General features: G+C 44.3%; 3 protein-coding genes across 3 annotated transcripts; 1 reads left to right on the top strand and 2 right to left on the bottom strand.

Annotated features, from left to right (window-relative positions):
• Positions 1-3,535: 3,535 nt before the first annotated feature.
• Positions 3,536-6,288, bottom strand: LOC123465474 (small cysteine and glycine repeat-containing protein 9). Its single transcript, XM_045164615.1, has one exon. It carries the CDS (start codon positions 5,009-5,011, stop codon positions 4,706-4,708), a length of 306 nt encoding a protein of 101 aa, XP_045020550.1. The 5' UTR covers positions 5,012-6,288; the 3' UTR covers positions 3,536-4,705.
• A 1,424-nt stretch (positions 6,289-7,712) lies between these two features.
• LOC123465473 (small cysteine and glycine repeat-containing protein 7-like) lies at positions 7,713-8,323 on the top strand. The gene has a single exon (XM_045164614.1). The coding sequence runs from the start codon at positions 7,787-7,789 to the stop codon at positions 8,102-8,104; it is 318 nt and encodes a 105-aa protein (XP_045020549.1). The 5' UTR covers positions 7,713-7,786; the 3' UTR covers positions 8,105-8,323.
• A 5,585-nt stretch (positions 8,324-13,908) lies between these two features.
• On the bottom strand, positions 13,909-14,742 carry LOC123328590 (small cysteine and glycine repeat-containing protein 4). Its single transcript, XM_044926161.2, has one exon. It carries the CDS (start codon positions 14,658-14,660, stop codon positions 14,307-14,309), a length of 354 nt encoding a protein of 117 aa, XP_044782096.1. The 5' UTR covers positions 14,661-14,742; the 3' UTR covers positions 13,909-14,306.
• Positions 14,743-20,841: the final 6,099 nt, after the last annotated feature.

Below are 20,841 nucleotides of genomic sequence, written 5' to 3'. Positions count from 1 at the left end.
ATATAAAATATGTAGCATGTTTTTACACAGAAGGAAATAATAGCAAAAGAGAGAACTATGATTCATAAAAAATGATCATGAAACAAGGGGAAATAGAATTAATCAAAATTTAAAATTTAATAAACATGTTAAGAGCAGTGTAGACATATATAAAAGGAAATTATAGAACTGGAAAAATATCACTTAGAATGTAGCACTTTTTTATGAGAGATAGAAATGGAAGAATTAACACACATAGAGATTAAAGTGAGAATGTTTAACAAATCTCTCTTTGGAGTTCCTAATAGAGGTGATAGAGTGAGGAAGATTTTTAAATTATTGAAGAATTTTTCAGAAGTGATCAGTTATGTATTCTCATGCCTTTGATTACTTCTGAAAATAATCAGAAGTAGTTACTTTAGGGAAGCCCCCAAAATCACACACACACACACAAAAATAAATGAAAACAGATTCATATCTAAGCACATGGATGCTGCTGCTGCTGCTGCTGCTAAGTCGCTTCAGTCATGTCCGATTCTGTGCGACCCCAGAGACGGCAGCCCACCAGGCTCCCCTGTCCCTGGGATAAACTGCAGAAAACCAAGGGAAAGACAAGCAGAGAAATGAGAACTTCCACTACAAAGAAATGACAATTAGTTTGACAGCTGATCTCTCAGTGGCACATAATGGAAGCCAGAAAAACAATGGCTCTGAAGTGTTAGAGGAAATAATTGCCAGCCTTCAATTATATGCAAGGAGAAACTACATTTCAAAAATGAGGGGGAAATAAAGACATATTCAGACAAACAGAAATGGAGTGACTGTACTATCATCAACAGACTTTTTCCTGAAAGCAACTTCTACAGGATGCCATTGAGGAAGAAGGCAAATTATCCCAAAGGAAGAGAATCCCAAAAGAAGGAATGCAAAAAAGGAGGTTAACAAAAGAAAACACTGACTCTGTTCTTCTAAAAGATGACAAAATACTGAACTACAATATATCAAAGAATGTCCAAAATTACGGATTTTTGTATTGTTCTGAGGGAGGGCAAAAACTACACTGACTAGATGCTGCTAGGATTGCATGCAGGAGAAGGCAATGGCACCCCACTCCAGTACTCTTGCCTGGAAAATCCCACGGACGGAGGAGCCTGGTGGGCTGCAGTCCATGGGGTCACTAAGAGTCAGACACGAATGAGCGACTTCACTTTCACTTTTCACTTTCATGCATTGGAGAAGGAAATGGCAACCCACTCCAGTGTTCTTGCCTGGAGAATCCCAGGGATGGGGAGCCTGGTGGGCTGCCGTCTATGGGGTCGCACAGAGTCAGACACGACTCAAGCGATTTAGCAGCAGCAGCAGTAGCAGGATTGCATGCGAGCAGGGAGTTGGGAAGCAGTCCATGTGGCAGGGAGGCATTCGTTTATCAGCATCATTGTTGGAAATTGCTGATTAGTGGTAATAATAAAATGTAGACAAAGTTTTAATTAGTTTTATTATTGCTTTTAAATTCTCTGCAGACAATTCTCCCTCTTACTACCTGTACCAGGGCAGATAACTCCCACCACCATCATTCTTATACATCCCTGCTTTATTTATTCAAGAATTAATATGTCCAGTGCAACTACCAAAAACTTAGAGATAAATTACATAATTTATAAACAGAAGGGAGGGATAAAACATATGGGAAATGTTAATACTACAGAACTCAAGAAAGGAATGGGAAAATTAAGGAGCATGAAAAAATAGGAAACGAGTAGTAAGAAATAAATGCAAATAATAAACATGATCCTAGATTGAACTACCAATTTACAGAAAAGAGATGAAATAGAAGGAGTCATTAAATGACATCCAAGGAACTCAAAAACACCAGAATCTGGGAAAGTATGGCTTTTTTCAACAAATGGAATTTGAGGGGAAAAGAAAAAGAGGTATTTTTTCTTTTAGGATAGTATTTTAGGAGACCTATCAGTCGCCATGTGTGAATCTTGTTTGAATCCTGTTTCATACCAAGAAACTAAAAATACGAGAAAATCAGGACATTCTGAACGCTGACTAGAGATATTAAAGAATTATTCATATTTTTAGGTGTGATAGTAGTTGGTGGTTAGGCTTTGCGTGTGTGCTAAGTTGGGTCAGTCATGTTCAACTCTTTGCAACCCCGTGGACTGTAGCCCTCCAGGTTCCTCTGTCCATGGGATTCACAGGCAAGAATACTGGAGTGGGTTGCCACGTCCTCCTCCAGGGGATCTTCCCGACTCAGGGATCAAACCCGTGTCTCATGTCTCCTGCATTGGCAGGCGGGTTCTTTACCACTAGCACCACCTGGGAAGCGAGTGGTTATGCTTTAGTAAGTTCTTATTTTTAAAGATATAAACTTGCAATCATGAACCATTAGACCAGCCAATATTCAACAGAGGTGATTTCACGAGTAAACCCGAGGCAGGAATCATGGGCACCATCTTAGAGGCTCCCACTATTAAGAGCTTTTGAACCTTGTTTGCAGGGAGGTGTTTTTTGGTATTATTTTCATCTATTTCTCTTCTCGCCTCAATGCCCCACTCTCTTTGCGTCTTCCTGTCTAGAAGTTTTGTATTAATAGTTATCTTTCCTGCCCCATCCCATAGTAGTTTTGGGATAGCATAGGTGATTCTTGAGCAAGATTGTTGTTCAGTAGCTTAATCGTGTCCGACTCTTTCTGACCCCATGGACTGCAGCATTCCAGGCTTCCTTGTCCATCACCAACTCCCAGAGCGTGCTCAAACTTATGTCCATAGAGTCAGTGATGCCCTCCAACCATCTCATCCTCTGCCATCCCCTTCTCCCACCTTCAATCTTTCCCAGCATCAGGGTCTTTTCCATTGAGTCAGTCCTTCACATCAGGTGGCCAAAATATTGGAGTTTCAGCTTCAGCATCAGTCCTTCCAATGAATATTCAAGACTGATTTCCTTTAGGAAGGACTGGTTGGATCTCCTTGCAGTCCAAGGGACTCTCAAGAGTCTTCTCCAACACCACAGTTCAAAAGCATCAAAACCAGTGTCTCTGGTGAAGCAGTTTAGAAGCCATAGCACAGGCAACCAAGAGCAGTAAATTATTTTTAAGATCCAAGAGGATCTGGCACTTAACCTCAAAAGTAAGCCTGACTCTGGTCCCCCATATCAAGTGAGATATATTGGCTATACTATCACATCCCCACTCTCCGTTTAGCCCACTGACAGGCCCAGAACCCAATACATGCAACCTCGTATTCTGCATTTCCATTCTGAGTCTCTTCCACAGAGTTATTTGTCTTGATTTTGAGCCCAGCTTTACTGTTAACTTGTTTTATTTTTCTGTTATCCACACTGGATTTTTTCCACTTTTTTGAACTTAGAGGTTGCATCAAAGTGAAAAGACTGAACTATTGTGATCCAGATCTCCTCAGCCTCCCATCTCTACTGCTAATAAAACAGCAAAATCTCAACAACTGGAAAAAGTTGTAGAAAATAATCAGACATGATTGGGCGCATTCAGGTTGATATGGCTGTAGACCACAGAAAATAATCAGAAAAAGAAAAAAAGGAAAGGAAAAGCAGGTAAAGGGGGAGGGGAGAGAAAGAAGGGAATAGAAAAGGGAAGGGGAAAAAAAGCAGTTATCCTGTTGCGCTTAAATGAAATTTAAGCAGTGGAAGAAAAGACTTCCTCCTGGAAAAATACATTGAAAGCTTCCTTTCCCCTTGATGGCCTTTCATCCTTCCTTTCCTTCATTTCACTTATTACTTTTGCTAAAGATAATTGAGAAGATAGAGGCATTGGGAGAGTTTGTGGCAATTTAATGTGTTTTATTTTTAAATATTTCAGTGTGTTTTTATTGAATGTTGCAGTGTGCTGAAAAAAAAAAATGAGAAAAGAAAACATCACACACGAAGAACAGGAAGAGGCAAAGAAAAAGATCGAATATATCAGTAACAGAATTCATCAAAAGCTCAGATAGTCTTATTCCCACCACTGAATTCTGTGTTTGGGTCCTGAAGAGAATGGCCATGCTCAGCTTTCAGAGCAGCTGCTGATGGGCCACATTGTGCTGCATCAATAAAACAAAGGAGTCAACACACGGGGTGTAAGGGAGGGAGGGGTCACGGAGGCAAAGTGATGTTTCACTGGGAAGAAAGGTTGGTCCCTCTGGACCTGGCAGAGCTTCTTATATGACCTTTGTTTGCTATGCTGCCACTGCGAGGGAGTTAAAGGCTTTGTTCAAGATAAAGTCTCTGAAGTTTCAGAACAGACAAACCAGGATTCAGAACACAATGAAAACAAAAAGACTGCTTTCTTATGAGTATCTAGTTTTTATTTTATTAGGAAATTTGGACAACATTATGGGATAACTAAGAATAAGAAAGGGAAAAAGAAAACCATGCCTGCAAACAGGGAAAAGTATATCAAGGAATGAGCTGAATGGTGGTATTCAGCTGGATGTATTCATATCCATCAAACCAAACATTAGGAATCAAGATTTCATTCAGCTGAGTTTACTGATGTGCACAATCACTCAGGCGCTGGGCTGCACACAGAATTTTTCCATTAGATGTTTCCTTTTAGTTGGGAAACTTTCCAGATGGAGGGATTTGTGGTACCAAAGAAAGCCAGGAAGAGGGTCCAGGACCATAGAGTAGAGGAAAAATGGGTGAGAAGGATGGAAGCTTTACTAACAGAATGGGTACCAGCAGCACGCAAAGAGCAGCCTGCCTAGTGGCAACATTGCTTCTGGCAGCTGCACTTCTTCTGGCAGCAGCTCTTCTGCTGGCAACAGCCCTTCCCACCGCCGCAGCCACACGAGTTGCAGCTGCAGGTGCGGCGGTGGCAGCAGACCACGGGGACGCTGCAGCAGCCCCCGCAGCAGCCATAGCAGCAGGGGCAGCAGCTGGTGCAGCAGCCCACGCGGTAGCATCTGCAGCTGGTGCAGCTGCCGCAGCCACCGCCGCAGCCACCGCCGCAGCCACCGCCGCAGCCACCGCCACAGCCACCACAACTTCCACAACCACAGCAGCCCATGGTGTCAGTAGAGAGGACTCAGGAGAGGTGAGGAGGGAGACTCAGGAGGGCAGGGAGTTCTGATGCTGCTTTCTGCTGGCGAGGCCTTTATATACCATCTTGGGAGATGGGAGAGGGAGTGACCCAGGCCTCATGACCAGTGGTCACTTCCTCCTTGCTGCCATTGCAGCTTTCAAATAGGGTTGTCTAGGCTTCTTCCTTGTTCACATTCTTAAGGACTACATTTAACCCAACACATTTGCTAATTTTAGCTTTCCTCTTTAAAGTCATTTTAGAAACAAGCCAAGAGGTGCTAACCTGTTGGAGGGGATCTTTGAGGAAGCCCAGTTGAGTCTAAGATTCTGAAGTAAGAAGGCCCTGGATTGCTATGAGCCCCCGTTCTGTTTCTCCTTAATGGTTTTCTCTCCAAAGAGTCAGTTGAAATCACCCTGCTTTCACAGAAATTTTGAGAGGCAGGCAAGTCAACATGAATGCCCACACTGAACAAGCCATTCTCTTTCAAACATTTCCCCTTTGTTAGTACTGTGTACTTTCTGCCTCATTACGTTGGCCATTTTAGTTCTTATGAAGCTACATGTTCACAGCTCTATTCCCAAAAATTGTTTTTGAATGAAATTAACGTCTTTCCTTTTTGTAACCTCAAAAGTTGTCTACTAGAAGCCTTGATCCATGCTCTCCTCTCTCACTCTACACTATCTCCCTGAATGCTCATGTCCACACCCATGGTTTCCATTTCCCCATGTATATGCCTGGATTTGTTCCTCAGATGCACACACCCAGCTTGGAATCTTCTTCAGATTCCACACTTAGCCAACTTGCAGTCCACCTTCTCCCTGCAGGCGTCTCAGAGGCACCTCCAGTGTCACTTGTCCCAGACTCAATTCATAATCTTCCCTGACTCCCCCTCCCCCCAAAATGTAAATTTCTCCACAGTTCCTTACCCATCAAGTTGGCAGTCCGTTTAAAAAATTGCCTTTGGCACTTCCCTGGTGGTCCAGTGGTTGAGAGTCCACTTGCCAAAGCAAGAGACATGGGTTTGATCCCTAGCCTGGGAAGATCCCACATGCCCCAGGGCAACTAAACCCGTGAGCCACAACTACTGAGCCCACATGCCCTAGAGCCTGTGTTCCACAACAAGAGAATCCACTGCAATGAAAAGTCCGCACACCGCAAAGAAGACAGTCCCTGCTTGTTGCAACTACAGAAAGCCTGTGCACAGCAACAGAGACCCAGCACAGTCAGAAAGAAATAACTAAATAAAAATTTTAAAGTCGTCTTTGAGTCTTTTCTTTCTCTCAGCCCATATCTAGTCTTTCACAAAATTCAGTTTACTTTTGCCCCTTTAAAAGCTCTCACATCTGTTCATCTATCTCTGTCTGCTCCACTGCCCCCCTCACCCCTGATGAAGCACCCCCTGAGCAGCTGAAATGCTCTTTGGTCCACATACAGAAATAGTCTGTGCTCATTGATAACACCACCTATCAGTCCTGGGGCCACAGCATCTCCTTTCACTCAAATTTCTGAAGAACAGTCTCACCAAATTGACAATGTGGATTCTGAGCAGCAAGCCTGTTGCCAGAGAAGCTCCGGGAGACAAACGTGCCCACCAAGGTCTCTGGACTCAGTGATGGCGAGAGATGCTCCTACATCAGCTTGTGTGATGAAAAGGCCACCAGCACTCTCGTTTTTCCTTCCTTATATTTTCACAGCCTCCGTGTTGGTCCCCAGCGCTCACATCCCACCAGGATCCACGGCTACATGCTTCATCTCATTGCCACAGACTCCATTCTTCCCCTACTTCTCTGGCCTCTGTACCTGTACTCCTTGGGTATCCACCCTGCTCTCAGAATCATCTAAGTCAGCTACTTAGCACAGGGATGCTTCCCTCAGACATCAGCTGGTGTCATATCATCAAAGACAAAATCAGTCCCTTATCCAAAGCTACACATGCCAAGAATACACTATCAGTATGCAGACTCTTCAGAGGATCTGTTGGGCTGGCCAAAAAGTTCATTTGGGTTTTTTCATGAGAGGGTATAGAAACCTGAACGAACTTTTTAGCCAACCCAATATTTCTGTTTTAAAAAGAATCATTACAGCCTGGCTGTGAGAAGACAAATCACAAAGGTACACCTCAAATGAAGAGGTGGAGAATGAAAAGTTCTAGCTTCAGCAGTTCCCACTGGTCACAAAGCCTGATCACAACCTCTGGCCCTGTTTGGAATTTGTGGCCATTTTCACATCCCCAGCTTCTAATGTCACTATATTGCAAACTCTTTGAGGTCAGGGATTGTACCTTAGGCTTCACTGTCCCGACCCCCTTGGAAGCTCACAGATCACCTGGCCTGGGGGCTGTCCAATGGCAGGTGTGGGCTGTAGACAACCCCGCCCAGCACTCACACTCACAGTGATAGTCCCCGGGTATTGCAGGATGATAGAGAAGTCTGCCCATTCCTGTTGACAGCCGGGTTCTCAGCATGCTTCCCTGGAACATTTTAAGCCTTTTCAAATTGCACTGGAATATAGATTTATGAAAGAAAAAAAAACATTGAAAATTTGGTAAAGGCAAAGATATCTAAAAGGGAAGTAAATAAAAGATGATGCAGTCTTCCATGTAAATCCAGACAAATAGCAACAGGGAAGTGGTCATGTGTCTTCCCTCTCCTGTCCCCAGAGCTGGTATATAAGGATCCCCTCCAGGAGAAGCTGACATTCGACCTCCCTCACCTCCTGAGTCTCCCTCCTCACCTCTCCTGAGTCCTCTCTACTGACACCATGGGCTGCTGTGGTTGTGGAAGTTGTGGTGGCTGCGGTGGTGGCTGCGGCAGTGGCTGCGGCGGTGGTTGCGGTGGTGGCTGCGGTGGTGGCTGCGGCAGCTGCACCAGCTGCAGATGCTACCGGGTGGGCTGCTGCACCAGCTGCTGCCCCTGCTGCTATGGCTGCTGTGGGGGCTGCTGCAGCGTCCCCATGGTCTGCTGCCACCGCCGCACCTGCAGCTGCAACTCGTGTGGCTGCGGCGGTGGGAAGGGCTGTTGCCAGCAGAAGAGCTGCTGCCAGCAGAAGTGCAGCTGCCAGAAGCTATGTTGCCACTAGGCTGCCAGTCTGGCTTCTGGGAAGGTGCTGCAGGGAGCCATGTTCTAGGTAAGACTACCCCTCTCTTTCTGTCTGCTCCTCTTTGACTTTTAAGTCACAAACATGGCTGGATCCTTATCATCAGTCCATGGAAATCTCACATTTCTGGAGTTTCTGTTTTCCTGCCTGCATTTAATAAACACCAGCCAAAATAATAAATGTGTAGTCTTCTCTGTTTTGTGTGTGTGGGGTGTGTGTGTGTGTGCATTCATTCACTCGGTCGTGTCTGACTCCTTGCGACCCCATGGACTGTAGCTGACAGGCTCCTCGGTCCATGGGATTTGTCAAGCAAAAATACTGGAGTGGGTTGCCATTTCCTACTCCAGGGGATCTTCCCAACTCAGGGATAAAACCTGAGTCTCATGCATTGGCAGACGGATTTGCCACCTGAGAAGCCCCCTTCTCTGTCAATTGCTGTTCAAATCATGTTCTCAACAAAACTGAGTCAAGATAGTTGATGTTCCACATTCTCGAAATGCCTCTAACTTTGTGTTTATTTGTGTCTTATTTTCACCATTGCATTGACATCCCTGTAGACACAAAGCCACTGTTGTCTTAGTAAATTGCATTAGTGTTAGCTGTGGCTTTCCTGGTGGCTCAGAGGGTAAAGATTCTGCCTGCAATACAGGAGACCTGGATTTGCATTAGAGCAAGACCCATCTCTTTTCTCTTTCAAGTCTCTCAACAGTCTATCAGGAGAAATGTGTTTTGATCCCAATAGACAAGGCAAATGTTACATAAGTAAAGGCAGCAATGAATCAAAAACTAGATACAGTCTTATGGACTCTGTGAGAGAGGGAGAGGGTGGGAAGATTTGGGAGAATGACATTGAAACATGTAAAATATCATGTATGAAACGAGTTGCCAGTCCAGGTTCGATGCACGATACTGGATGCTTGGGGCTGGGGCACTGGGACGACCCAGAGGGATGGAATGGGGAGGGAGGAGGGAGGAGGGTCCAGGATGGGGAACACATGTATACCTGTGGCGGATTCATTTTGATATGCGGCAAAACTAATACAATTATGTAAAGTTTAAAAAGAAAAAAAAGAAAAAAAAAAACTAGATACACTTTTTGTCATAGATGTAGTTAGTGAATGAGTAATCTGTGTGGGTTTATAAAGAAGCAGGGGATTAGGGGCACATCCTCAGTGTTAGCACTTCAATGTAGTACACTAGACTCTCCCCAAATCTCTCCCTGGATAGAGTCTTAGCAGCAGAAGTCTTAATGCATCAGTAAATATTTGTACAGATCCTGCATGGTCATGGGGTCACTCAGGAGCTTGGTCACCTTTAGGCTCATGTTTATGATGATCACTCTTCATCTCTTCATAGAGTTTCCTTCTCCTGCATTTTGATTATAATTGTCATGCCTCATTACTAAGAAGAAAATGGCCACCCACTCCAGTATCCTTGTCTGGGAAATCCCATGGACAGAGGAGTCTGGCGGGCTACGCTCCATGGGGTCTCAAGGAGTTGGACATGACTTAGCAACTAAACAATAACCACAGCAACAACTTCAAAAAACAACATAAATGGAGGTGCTGGGTCCCACATGTTCCTTTGCCACTAGCTCTGCAGTTCACCTGTGCTTTCCAACGAGGCATCTCCCTCACTGACCATCCATATCCTCCAGCTCAGACCTCCCAGAGCCGGACCACAAAGTTTAGCTCTAGCCAAGACCAGCACCATGGATGTCTGAGACCAGCCTCTGAACACAACAAGATCAGCCCTCGGTTATAACGTGAGACTGTGAGCACTGGAATCCAAACAATCAAAAAGGGCAACTTTCAAGCACCCCGTTCCCTGAAGAGTCCATATACATGATAAAACGTGTCCCCAAACACCCCTTCCGTCACTCTCCCATACCCTTCCTTGGCCCTTTTCTGTGGACTCCAGCTGTTTAATCCATCATGGTCAGTTGGGAGTTCCCAGCAGGGCTGGACAGGAGAGTAAAGCCTGAGGGAAGCCAAGCGCCTAGGAAATGTCTCCCAGAAGGACATTCTGGCACCAACCCCACGAGGTTCACTTGGGGTGTTTTCTTGTCCCTCTACACAGAGCCTGACACAAGGCAGATGTTTAAACAGGTTGAACTGACCAAATGGAACTAAATAACCAAAGGAGGCATGAGTGAAGTAACCATGTCAGGTAAGACTTCCAAAGGAGGTCTTCCTTCTCAGCTCCTTGAAATTCAGAAGATAGCATTTGATGAGAGTGTGTGTCTCCCCCAATTCTAAGTTGACGAGGTAGGTTTTGGCAGTCACCTGACTATGCTTTCATTTTTTCCCCCCACCTCCAAGAGCCCTGATCCTCTAGTGCTCTCTGGTTACCCACCTCCCCTTAGTTAATCTCAGCCTCAAGGATTTATCCCCCGGGACCTCCACCCTCTGATTCGTCCTTCTGGTCCCACACTCCACTCTTAGAACCACAATCATCACATGGCTATTCCCAGCTAGGAGGGATTGGTCAAGAGAGAAGCCCCATCCATCCTTCTTACCCAACGTTTCCTCACTGGGGATCCTTGGGGCAGTTTTCCCACAAAGAAAGGTTGAGCAGACAAATTCTGGAGATACAGCCACTCCTCCCACGGAAGATAGAACCCTTTTTAGGCTGTTGGTCCCTTGTCCCTCTCATTAGACATGTGCATTTGCTTTCAGTCACTGTGAATAAAAGACACGAGGCTGTCAGGATGAAAGAGATGTCACATTCATCATTGACACTAATTTGTGAGAAAGGGACCCAGGTGGCCAGTCAACCACTGACAGTTACTGAATGTTTATTTGCCAGGCATGGAGCTGAGTCTTATGGGGGGATACCCAGAAGACATGATTCCTTCAGTTAGATAGGTGGCAGTTTGATATAGAAAAGAAGATATGTGTACATCCATAAAGGCTACAGAGAAACAAAAAGCAAAGCAAATATAGGTCACAAGCAAAATCACAAGAATGAAGGACATGTGATATGACATCTCTAGGTTGTGTTGTTCTTTTGTTATGAGTTGAACTGTGTCCCCCCACTCATGCTCAAATCAATATGTTGAAGTCCTAACCCTTTGTACCTCCGAACCTGACTATATGTAGAGATAAAATATTTAAGGAGGTAATTAAGTTAAAAGAAGATCATTAAAGTGGGTCCTAAACAAATGTGGCGGGTGCCCTTCTAAGGAGAGGAAGTAAGGACACAGACATGCCCAGAGGGAAGGACAGGCAAGATGGAAGCCATCTGCAACCAAGGAGAGAGGCTGCAGAAGAAATTTAACCTGCTGACGTCTGGATCTTGGACTTGAAGCCGAGGAACTTGAATTTGATCTTGGACTTGCAGCTGAGGAACTTGAATTTGATCTTGGACTTGCAGCCTCCATAACTGTGAGAAAATGAACTCCTGCTTGAGCCACCCAGTTTGTCCTCCTTGGTTATGGCAGCCCTTGCAAACAAATCCACTCTCTCGGTAATGTGTGATGAGTATCAACCACCTGTGTTTCTGTGAGTGTTGAGCTGTAGGCCTAAAGAGATGCTGTGACTTAGGTGAACCTGTGTAATGACTCATTCTTGATGTTTAAGTGAAAGAAACATGCTGCTGTTGCATCCATGATGTGGTCCAGGTATGCAGCCTGGTTCCTGGCTTTCCTTGACATGCTCTGCTCTCTCCCTCCTTCTGAACATGGTCCACACTAATTCCCATCACATAAAACACCATGCCATGAACATGCCATGCCATGAACAGACTCTATGCATGGACAGGGTGGGGAGAGGGTGTGATGGGGGTTGGAGAGTGGAGGAGGAGCACTCTGAGTTCACACATTCTACACCATAACTCAATTGGTGACTAGTTTGCTTTCTGTAATCCTACTGAGAATTTGGATCTTCACTAGGTTATCTGAATAATTGGCATAAACAGTCTGTGTGCCTTACTGTGGGAAACAGATAAGCAGGGCCTATAGGAATTTGCAAATTAAGTGCAAATAATATCAGATTGAAGAATGAAAAGATTTGCTGAGCTCAACTGAGCTACAGAAAATATTTTCTTTCTTACATTGTGACCCATCACTTTGTTCCCAGTACTTGGTCCATCTGAGAAACTCATGCCTGTAGCAAAGGAATGAGGAAACTTATGCAAAAACAATGATGCTGACCACCCCATCTAGGGATAACAGCCTCTGCCACTCTCTGGCTCTTGTCCAAACTGGACCACGTGTGACGGAGAAAACATACACTGAAAAGGTCGCGTGGAACAAGAAGCCACATGGTTCAGTGCAATGAACCTGTTCTGGGTGTTTGTAAGAATGGTCTTCCTAGCTCTGATGGAAACATCTACAAGGCCAGGCATCACACTTAGCCTTGAATTAGAATTATTTGTGTGCACAGTCATCCCCCACAAACATTCTAAGGCAGAGTCTGCTCCATCTTTGAACTGGCATCATCTCTTTAGACCTATCTTTATACCTAGGAGCCTTTCAATGAACATTTGTCAACAGAAAACAAACTCTTCTGAAATATTCAAATCCTTCTAAATACTATCATGGTTTGAATCATAAAACATCACTTGTATTTCAACTTGCCTCTTCAAAATGAATGATGATTATCGAGGATTAACTAAGGTCTAGTTTCCTCTAGGAATGAGAGAGGTAGATCTTACCCACATAATGATTTTCCAACAGGAAAGGACTTCCAACAGTCTGGCAAAGGGACACAGACTAGATGACGGCTCAAAGTCCTGATAGGCTTAAGAGTCTAAGAAACGGAAATAAATACACAAAAGCATAAATTATATCTTAAGCTATTAAGATCTGATACAAATTAGAAAGAAACCCTAAGTCTTAACAATAAATCCCAAATGAGGCTAAATTATTTGGTTGGTCAAAAAGTTTGTTCAGGTTTTTTGTACAATCTTACTTTTTGGGCAACCCAATAACATAAACAGAAAAGCAAGCAACAGTTACTTCAAAAGAACCAGTGGGGCCTAAGTCTGGTGCAAGAGAACAAACATAACATAAATATCACATCTACCAATGCCAACTTATTTAGCACAACCTGATGGTTTTGATTTTTGTAGTTGTTTTGTTTGTTTTAGTCACTAAGTCATGACCCCACTCCTTGCCACTCCATGGACTATAGCCCCGCCAGGCTCCTCTGTCCATGGGATTTCCCAGGCAAGAATACTGAAGTGGGCTGCCATTTCCTTCTCCAGGGGATTTATTCCCAACCCAGGGATCGAACCTGTGGCCCTGCAGTGGCAGCCATATTCTTTATACCACTGAGCCACCAGGGGAAGCTAAACTAATAATAGCAAAATTCTAACTGTACACTGCTGCCTGAATTTATATGCGGAAAAAAATGAAAGGGCCCGCACTGCAGGGGTGGAGCTCTGCCCTCCAAGCAAAGAGTAAATGGCCCCAGTGGATGGAAATCTTAAGGCAATGTAGTCATCCATAGTTTGGTAGTAGATGTATTTATGAAAACTTTGTTTAAACTGGTTCTTTGTGAATAATACAGGACTTTTAATAAACTAGGAAAACATCCATCTGTAAATAAAACTGTTACCTCAAAAGTGAATTCAAATTGTGAACAAAGCCACACTTTCAAGTATGTTTGTTCTGCTTGTGTTGAAACTGGAGTTCATAGACAGTGGAGACAGAAAAACTGTTCTCATGGTCCTTCCTGGCTCCACTGTCACTGCCCCTCCACCAAGAGACTTCTAAGAGATTGAGATCTTCTAGGAGGTGAAATATAATTAAACCAAAACAAAGGCAAAGAGAAACTTCTAAATGATAAATTGAATTATTTTATTAGGAAATTTAGAAAACAGTTGTTGATAAACAGGAATACGTGATAGAAAAGGTATACAGTGATAAGAGCACATAATTGAGAACTAAATGTTCATCTAAAGGATATTGGGAATTGTGATCCTATTTGACGGAGCTCAGTGATGTTGACTCTTCTTTAGGAGTCAGGTTGTACTTGGGCCTTTATTTTGGATGTTTGCTAATCGATTGGAAACTTTTCAGAGAGAGAAACTAAAAATACGCAAAGCAGAAGAGACAGGAATCCAAATCCAGGAGCAAAGTTGCAGCCCAGGAAGGTTAAGTCCTAGAATCCCAGGTGATGTCAGGTAGGGCAGGTGAACAGGGTAGAGAGACATCCAGAACAGAGACTGAGCCGGTCACCTAGTGGCAGCATTGCTTCTGGCAGCCGCACTTCTGCTGACAACAGCTCTTCTGCTGGCAACAGCCCTTCCCACAGCCGCAGCCACACGAGTTGCAGCTGCAGGTGCGGCGGTGGCAGCAGACCACGGGGACGCTGCAGCAGCCCCCACAGCAGCCATAGCAGCAGGGGCAGCAGCTGGTGCAGCAGCCCACCCGGTAGCATCTGCAGCTGGTGCAGCTGCCACAGCCACCGCCGCAGCCACCACCGCAGCCACGGCCGCAGCCACCACCGCAGCCACGGCCGCAGCCACCACCGCAGCCACCGCCACAGCCACGGCCGCAGCCACCACAACTTCCACAACCACAGCAGCCCATGGTGTCGGTAGAAGGGACTCTGAGTAGAGAGGAGAGGTGAGGAGGGAGACTCAGGAGGTGAGGAAGGTCTGATGCCTGCCTCCACCAGGGGCCCCTTAAATACCATCTCTGGGGAGAGAAGTGACCTAAGCCTCGAGGTCACTTCCCTGTTGTTGATGCAGATACCCACAGTGGAATCTCACATGGCCTTGTGCACTTCCTTAGTGGATCCTTCTCACTTAAAAAACTTGCTAAATTTAGCTTTTGCTTGTCTTTTTAAAGCCATCTTTAAAAATAGAACAGGAAACAACTATTAACCCCCTTTTCTCTTTAGGGAGTTGTAAAGGTCTGAACGGACCACAATTCTCTTGGCTGCTTTTATATCTCTCAGCCTGTCAGCCCAGGACAGAGATCCTTCATTCCCGATTACCAGGTTGGGAAAACATTGTTTTAGGGGAACATTTTGAACTCGAAAGGGAAATGGTATTCCCGGTCACATTATTTCATCCTGGGATAATCCCTCACCCTCTAACGCAGGTTAGGACTCCAGTTCAGAAGAGAATGGTCCTGTGTTATCAGGGGTTACTCCAGGGCATGCTTTCAGTTGTGTCAGATGATAGAAGCACATCCTAAGAAGAACATTCCCAGGTCACCTGCCAAATTTAAGGACACTTCTGCTATCATCAGCCTGTTCAAAGAGGACAAGCAGCAACAGAGACGCAGACACAGAACAGACTTGCGGACACTGCAGGAGAGGTTGGACAGTTGAGAGAGTAGCATGGAAGCATATGCTTTACTGTGTTTGGAACAGATATCCAGTGGGAATTTGCTGCATGATGCAGGGTTCTCAACCCAGTACTCTGTGACAGGCTGGAGGGGAGGGAGGTTCACAATGGAGGGGACATGTTTCAGTCTATTCCCTGGTGGCTCAGATGGTAAAGAATCTGCTGGCAGTGTGGGAGACCTGGGTTCAATCCCTGGGTTGGGAAGATCCCTGGAGAAGGGCATGGCAACCCACTCCAGTATTCTTGCCTGGAGAATCCCATGGACAGAGGAGCCTGGTGGGTTACAGTCCATGGCAAAGGGTCAGACACGACTGACTGAGTAACACACATGGCTGATACATGTTGATGCATGACAAAAGCCAATACAACATTGTGAAACAATTATCCTTCAATTGAAAATAAACAAATAAAAAGAAGGACAAATCAAAAAGCAGGTTTCTGACATCTCTGTGTTGCTGGGGTGGTCAGAGACCATCCACGTGGAATACTTACTTGAAATCATGGCTTTCACATGGCTGTCACTGCACAGATGACTCTTTCCTGTTAGAGGCAATCACTGGAGTCTGCAGGTCAGGTTCTATTAGCCATTCTCAGATTAAAATACTCCTATGGGTCACCCTCAGAGAACTCTGCAGTCAAGGGAGAAAATATTTTTTGCAGCAAATGAAACTTGAACCCATGGGCTCTTCAGTTGCCTTCACATACACCCAGAGGACTAAAATGTTTCCTTATCCAGTGACTGTACCTTTTTGACTCCAAAGAACATGTAGCTACTTCTGTAGTGTTGGGCTTCAATCAGTTACTTGTGTATTAGTATCAGAGTTTACTACAAGATGGCAGAATAGAAGGAGGTGTGCTCATTTCCTCCTGTGAGAACTCCAAAATTACAACTTGCCTGCCACAGGGGCAGAGGCTCTGGGTGCAGCAGACCTGGGTATGGCATAAGCTCTCTTGGAGGAGGTCACCATTAACCCCACCATAGGGCTGCCAGAACTTAAACAGGACTGGGGAAACAGACTCTTGGAGGGCACAAACAAAACCTTGTGTGCACCAGGACCCAGGAGAAAGGAGCAGTTACCCCACAAGAGACTGACCCAGACATGCCCATGAGTGTCCAGGAGTCTCTGGTGGAGGCGTGGGTCAGCAGTGGCCTGCTTCAGGGTTGGAGGCACTGAGTGTAGCAGTGTCTGCATGGGACCTTTTGGAGGAAGTCTCCATTATCTTCATTACCTCCACCATAGTTTGGCCTCAGGGCAAACAACTTGGAGGGAAGGCAGCCCCAGCCATCAACAGAAAATTGGATTAAAGATTTACTGAGCATGGCCCTGCCCTACCACTGCTGACCCATACCTCTGCAGAAGACTCTCAAACACAGTTCCAACTCAGTCTCTGTGGGGTCTCTGGGTCCTAGTGCACATAAGGTTTGTTTGAGCCATCTGAGCATCTCTGCCAGGTATGGGGTTTGATTCTAAACGTGATTTCACCCCTCCTACCATCTTGCTGGGGCTTCTCCTTTGCTCTTGGATATGAGGTATCTTTTTTTGGTGGGATCCAACATTCTCCTGTCAATGGTTGTTCAGCAGCGAGTTGTAATTTTGGAGTCCTCACAAGAGGAGATGAGTGCACATCTTTCCACTCCACCATCTTGTAGTAAACTCTGATACTACAAGACCCAGACCCAGACTACAAGAACAAGACCCAGTTTCCCCCTCAGTCTCTCCCATCAGGAAGCTTCCATAAGCCTCTCATCCTTATCCATCAAAGGACAGACAGAATGAAAACCACAATAACAGAAAACTAACCAAACTGACCACAGGGACCACAGCCTTGTCTAACTCAATGAAACTATGACCCATGCAGTGTAGGTCCACCCAAAACAGATGGGTCATGGTGGAGAGTTCTGACAAAACGTGGTCCAATGGAGAAAGGAATGGCAAACCACTTCAGTATTCTTGCCATGGACAGTATGAAAAGGCAAAAAGATAGGACACTGGAAGATGAACTCCCCAGGTCACTAGGTGCCCAGTATACATATGCTACTGGAGATCAGTGGAGAAATAACTCCAGAAAGAATGAAGAGACAGAGCCAAAGCAAAAACAACACCCAGCTGTGGATGTAACTGGTGATGGAAGTAAAATCCAATGCTGTAAAGAGCAATATTGTATAGGAAACTGGAATGTTAGGTCCACGAATCCAGGTAAATTGGAAGTGGTCAAACAGGAGATGGCAAGAGTGAATATCAACATTTTAGGAATCAGTGAACTAAAATGGATTGGAATGGGTGAATTTAACTCAGATGACCATTATATCTACTACTGTGGGCAGGAATCACTTAGAAGAAAAAGAGTAGCCATCAGAGTCAACAAAAAAGTCTGAAGTGCAGTACTTGGATGCAGTCTCAAAAATGACAGAATATCTGTTCATTTCCAAGGCAAACCATTCACTATCACAGTAACCCAAGTCTATACCCCGACCAGTAATGCTGAAGAAGCTGAAACTGAACGGTTCTATGAAGATCTACAAGACCTAGAACTAGCACCCAAAAAAGATGTCCTTTTCATTATAGGGGACTGGAATGCAAAAGTAGGAAGTTAAGAGATACCTGGAGTAACAGACAAATTTGGCCTTGGAGTATAAAACAAAGCAGGGCAAAGGCTAACAGAGTTTTGCCAAGAGAACACACTGGTCATAGCAAACATCCTCTTCCAACAACACAAGGGAAGACTTAACACATGGACATCACCAGATGGTCAATATCAAAATCAGATATTATATTCTTGGCAGCAAAAATGGAGACGTTCTATACAGTCAGCAAAAACAAGACAGGGAGCTGACTGTGGCTCAGATCATGAACTCCTTCTTGCCAAATTCAGACTGAAATAGAAGAAAGTAGGGAAAATCAGTAGACCACCGAGATATGACCTAAATCAAATCCCTTACAATTATACAGTGGAAGTGAGAAATAGATTCAAGGGATTAGATCTGATAGAGTGTCTGAAGAACTATGGACAGACGTTCATGATATTCTACAGGAAGAAGTGATCAAGACCATCCCCAAGAAAAAGAAATGAAAAAAGGCAAAACAGTTTTCTGAGGAGGCCTTACAAATAACTGGGAAAAGAAAAGAAGCTAAAGGCAAAGGAGAAAAGGAAAGATATACCCATTTGAATGCAGAGTTCCAAAGAATAGCAAGGAGAGATAAGAAAGCCTTCCTCAGTGATCAGTGCAAAGAAATAGAGGAAAACAATAGAATAGGAAAGACTAGAGATCTCTTCAAGAAATTAGAGATACCAAGGGAACATTTCATGCAAAGATGGGCACAATAAAGGACAGAAATGGTATGGACCTAACAGAAGCAGAAGATATTAAGAAGAGGTGGCAAGAATACACAGAAGAACTATACAAAAAAGATCTTCATGACCCAGATAACCAAGATGGTGTGATCACTCACCTAGAGCCAGACATCCTGGAATGTGAAGTCAAGTGGGCCTTAGGAAGCATCACTACAAACAGAGCTAGTGGAAGTGATGGAATTCCAGTTGAACTATCTCAAATCCTGAAAGATGATGCTGTGAAAGTGCTGCACTCAATATGCCAGCAAATTTGGAAAACTCAGCAGTGGCCACAAGACTAGAAAAGGTCAGTTTTCATTCCAATCCCAGAGAAAGGCAATGCCAGAGAATGCTCAAACTACTGCACAATTGCACTCATCTCACACACTAGTAAAGTAACGCTCAAAATTCTCCAAGCCGGGCTTCAGCAATATGTGAACCATGAACTTCCTGATGTTCAAGGTGGTTTTAGAAAAGGCAGAGGAACCAGAGATCAAATTGCCAAATCTGCTGGATCATGGAAAAAGCAATAGAGTTCCAGAAAAACATCTACTTCTGCTTTATTGACTATACCAAAGCCTTTGACTGTGTAGATCACAACAAACTGTGGAAAATTCGTAAAGAGATGGGAATACCAGACCACCTGACCTGCCTCCTGAGAAATCTTTATGCACGTCAAGAAACAACAGTTAGAACTGGACATGGAACAGACTGGTTCCAAATTGGGAAAGGAGTATGTCAAGGCTGTATATTGTCACCCTGCTTATTTAACTTTTATGCAGAGTACATCATGAGAAATGCCAGGCTGGATGAAGCACAAGCTGAAATCAAGATTGCCAGGAGAAATAGCAATAACCTCAGATATGCAGATGACACCACCCTTATGGCAGAAAGTGAAGAAGAACTAAAGAGCCTCTTGATGAAAGTGAAAGAGGAGAGTGAAAAAGTTGGCTTAAAACTCAACATTCAGAAAACTAAGATCATGACATCTAGTCCCATCACTTTATAGCAAATAGATGGGGAAACAATGGAAACAGTGACAGAGTTTAATTTTTTGGGCTCCAAAATCACTGCTGATGTTGACTGCAGCCATGAAATTAAGACACTTGCTTCTTGAAAGAAAAGCTATTACCAATCTAAACAGCATATTAAAAAGCAAAGACATTACTTTGCCAACAAAGGTCCACCTAGTCAAAGCTATGGTTTTACCAGTAGTCATGTATGGATATGAGAGTTGGACTATAAAGAAAGCTGAGAGCCAAAGAATTGATGCTTTTGAATTGTGATGTTAGAGAAGACTCTTGAGAGTCCTTTGGACTGCAAGGAGATCAAACCAGTCCATCCTAAAGGACATCAGTCCTGAATATTCATTTGAAGGACTGATGCTGAATCTGAAATTCCAATACTTTGGCCATCTGATGTGAAGAACTGACTCATTGGAAAAGACCCTGATGCTGGGAAAGATTGAAGGCAGAAGAAGGGGACAACAGAGGCTGAGGTGGTTGGATGGCATCGCTGACTCGATGAACATGAGTTTGAGTAAGCTCCAGGAGTTGGTGATGGACAGAAATGCCTGGCATCCTGAAGTCCATGGGGTTGCAAAGAGTAGACATGACTGAGCAATTGAACTGAACTGATGGGTCACCTTCAGCCTGTCCAAGCAGCAAACAGGTGAGGAAAGCCCAGGTGCCCCTTCAGCCCTCTTTGGGACCCTGAGGGAGGAATTTGTAATTACCCTGGAATAATGTTATGATCTGGGTCTTTAGCATAGGCTCTCTTCAAGTTAGTTTTTAGTTACTTTAAGAAGTCTTTAAAATGCCTTCTGTATACTCCTTAGAAAGCCAGAAAGTTAATTAAGTGGTTGAGTGCTCTAAACACAAAACCACTAAACCCTGACTACACTCACCTGACATTAGTCATTACATTTTCAGGATAACCCCCACGTAAAACACCCAGTTTATTTCTGCTGATATTTTTTGGCTGACGTTTTATAATGTAGTTATATTGGTAGTTTTTCTTTCCTGTAACAGAGTAAAGACAGAACTGTAAAATTACTTAAAGAACTATACCAGAAAACACAGGAT

Source organism: Bubalus bubalis, chromosome 2 (assembly GCF_019923935.1).
Source record: "Bubalus bubalis isolate 160015118507 breed Murrah chromosome 2, NDDB_SH_1, whole genome shotgun sequence".
In the NCBI taxonomy this organism is placed as follows: domain Eukaryota; kingdom Metazoa; phylum Chordata; class Mammalia; order Artiodactyla; family Bovidae; genus Bubalus; species Bubalus bubalis.
This window is presented reverse-complemented; position numbering and strand designations above follow the sequence as displayed.

Excerpts from the sequence above, each read along its gene's own strand:
- LOC123328590 (XM_044926161.2), bottom strand. The coding sequence starts at position 14,660 with ATGGGCTGCTGTGGTTGTGGAAGTTGTGGTGGCTGCGGCCGTGGCTGT.
- LOC123465474 (XM_045164615.1), bottom strand. The coding sequence starts at position 5,011 with ATGGGCTGCTGTGGTTGTGGAAGTTGTGGTGGCTGTGGCGGTGGCTGC.
- LOC123465473 (XM_045164614.1), top strand. The coding sequence starts at position 7,787 with ATGGGCTGCTGTGGTTGTGGAAGTTGTGGTGGCTGCGGTGGTGGCTGC.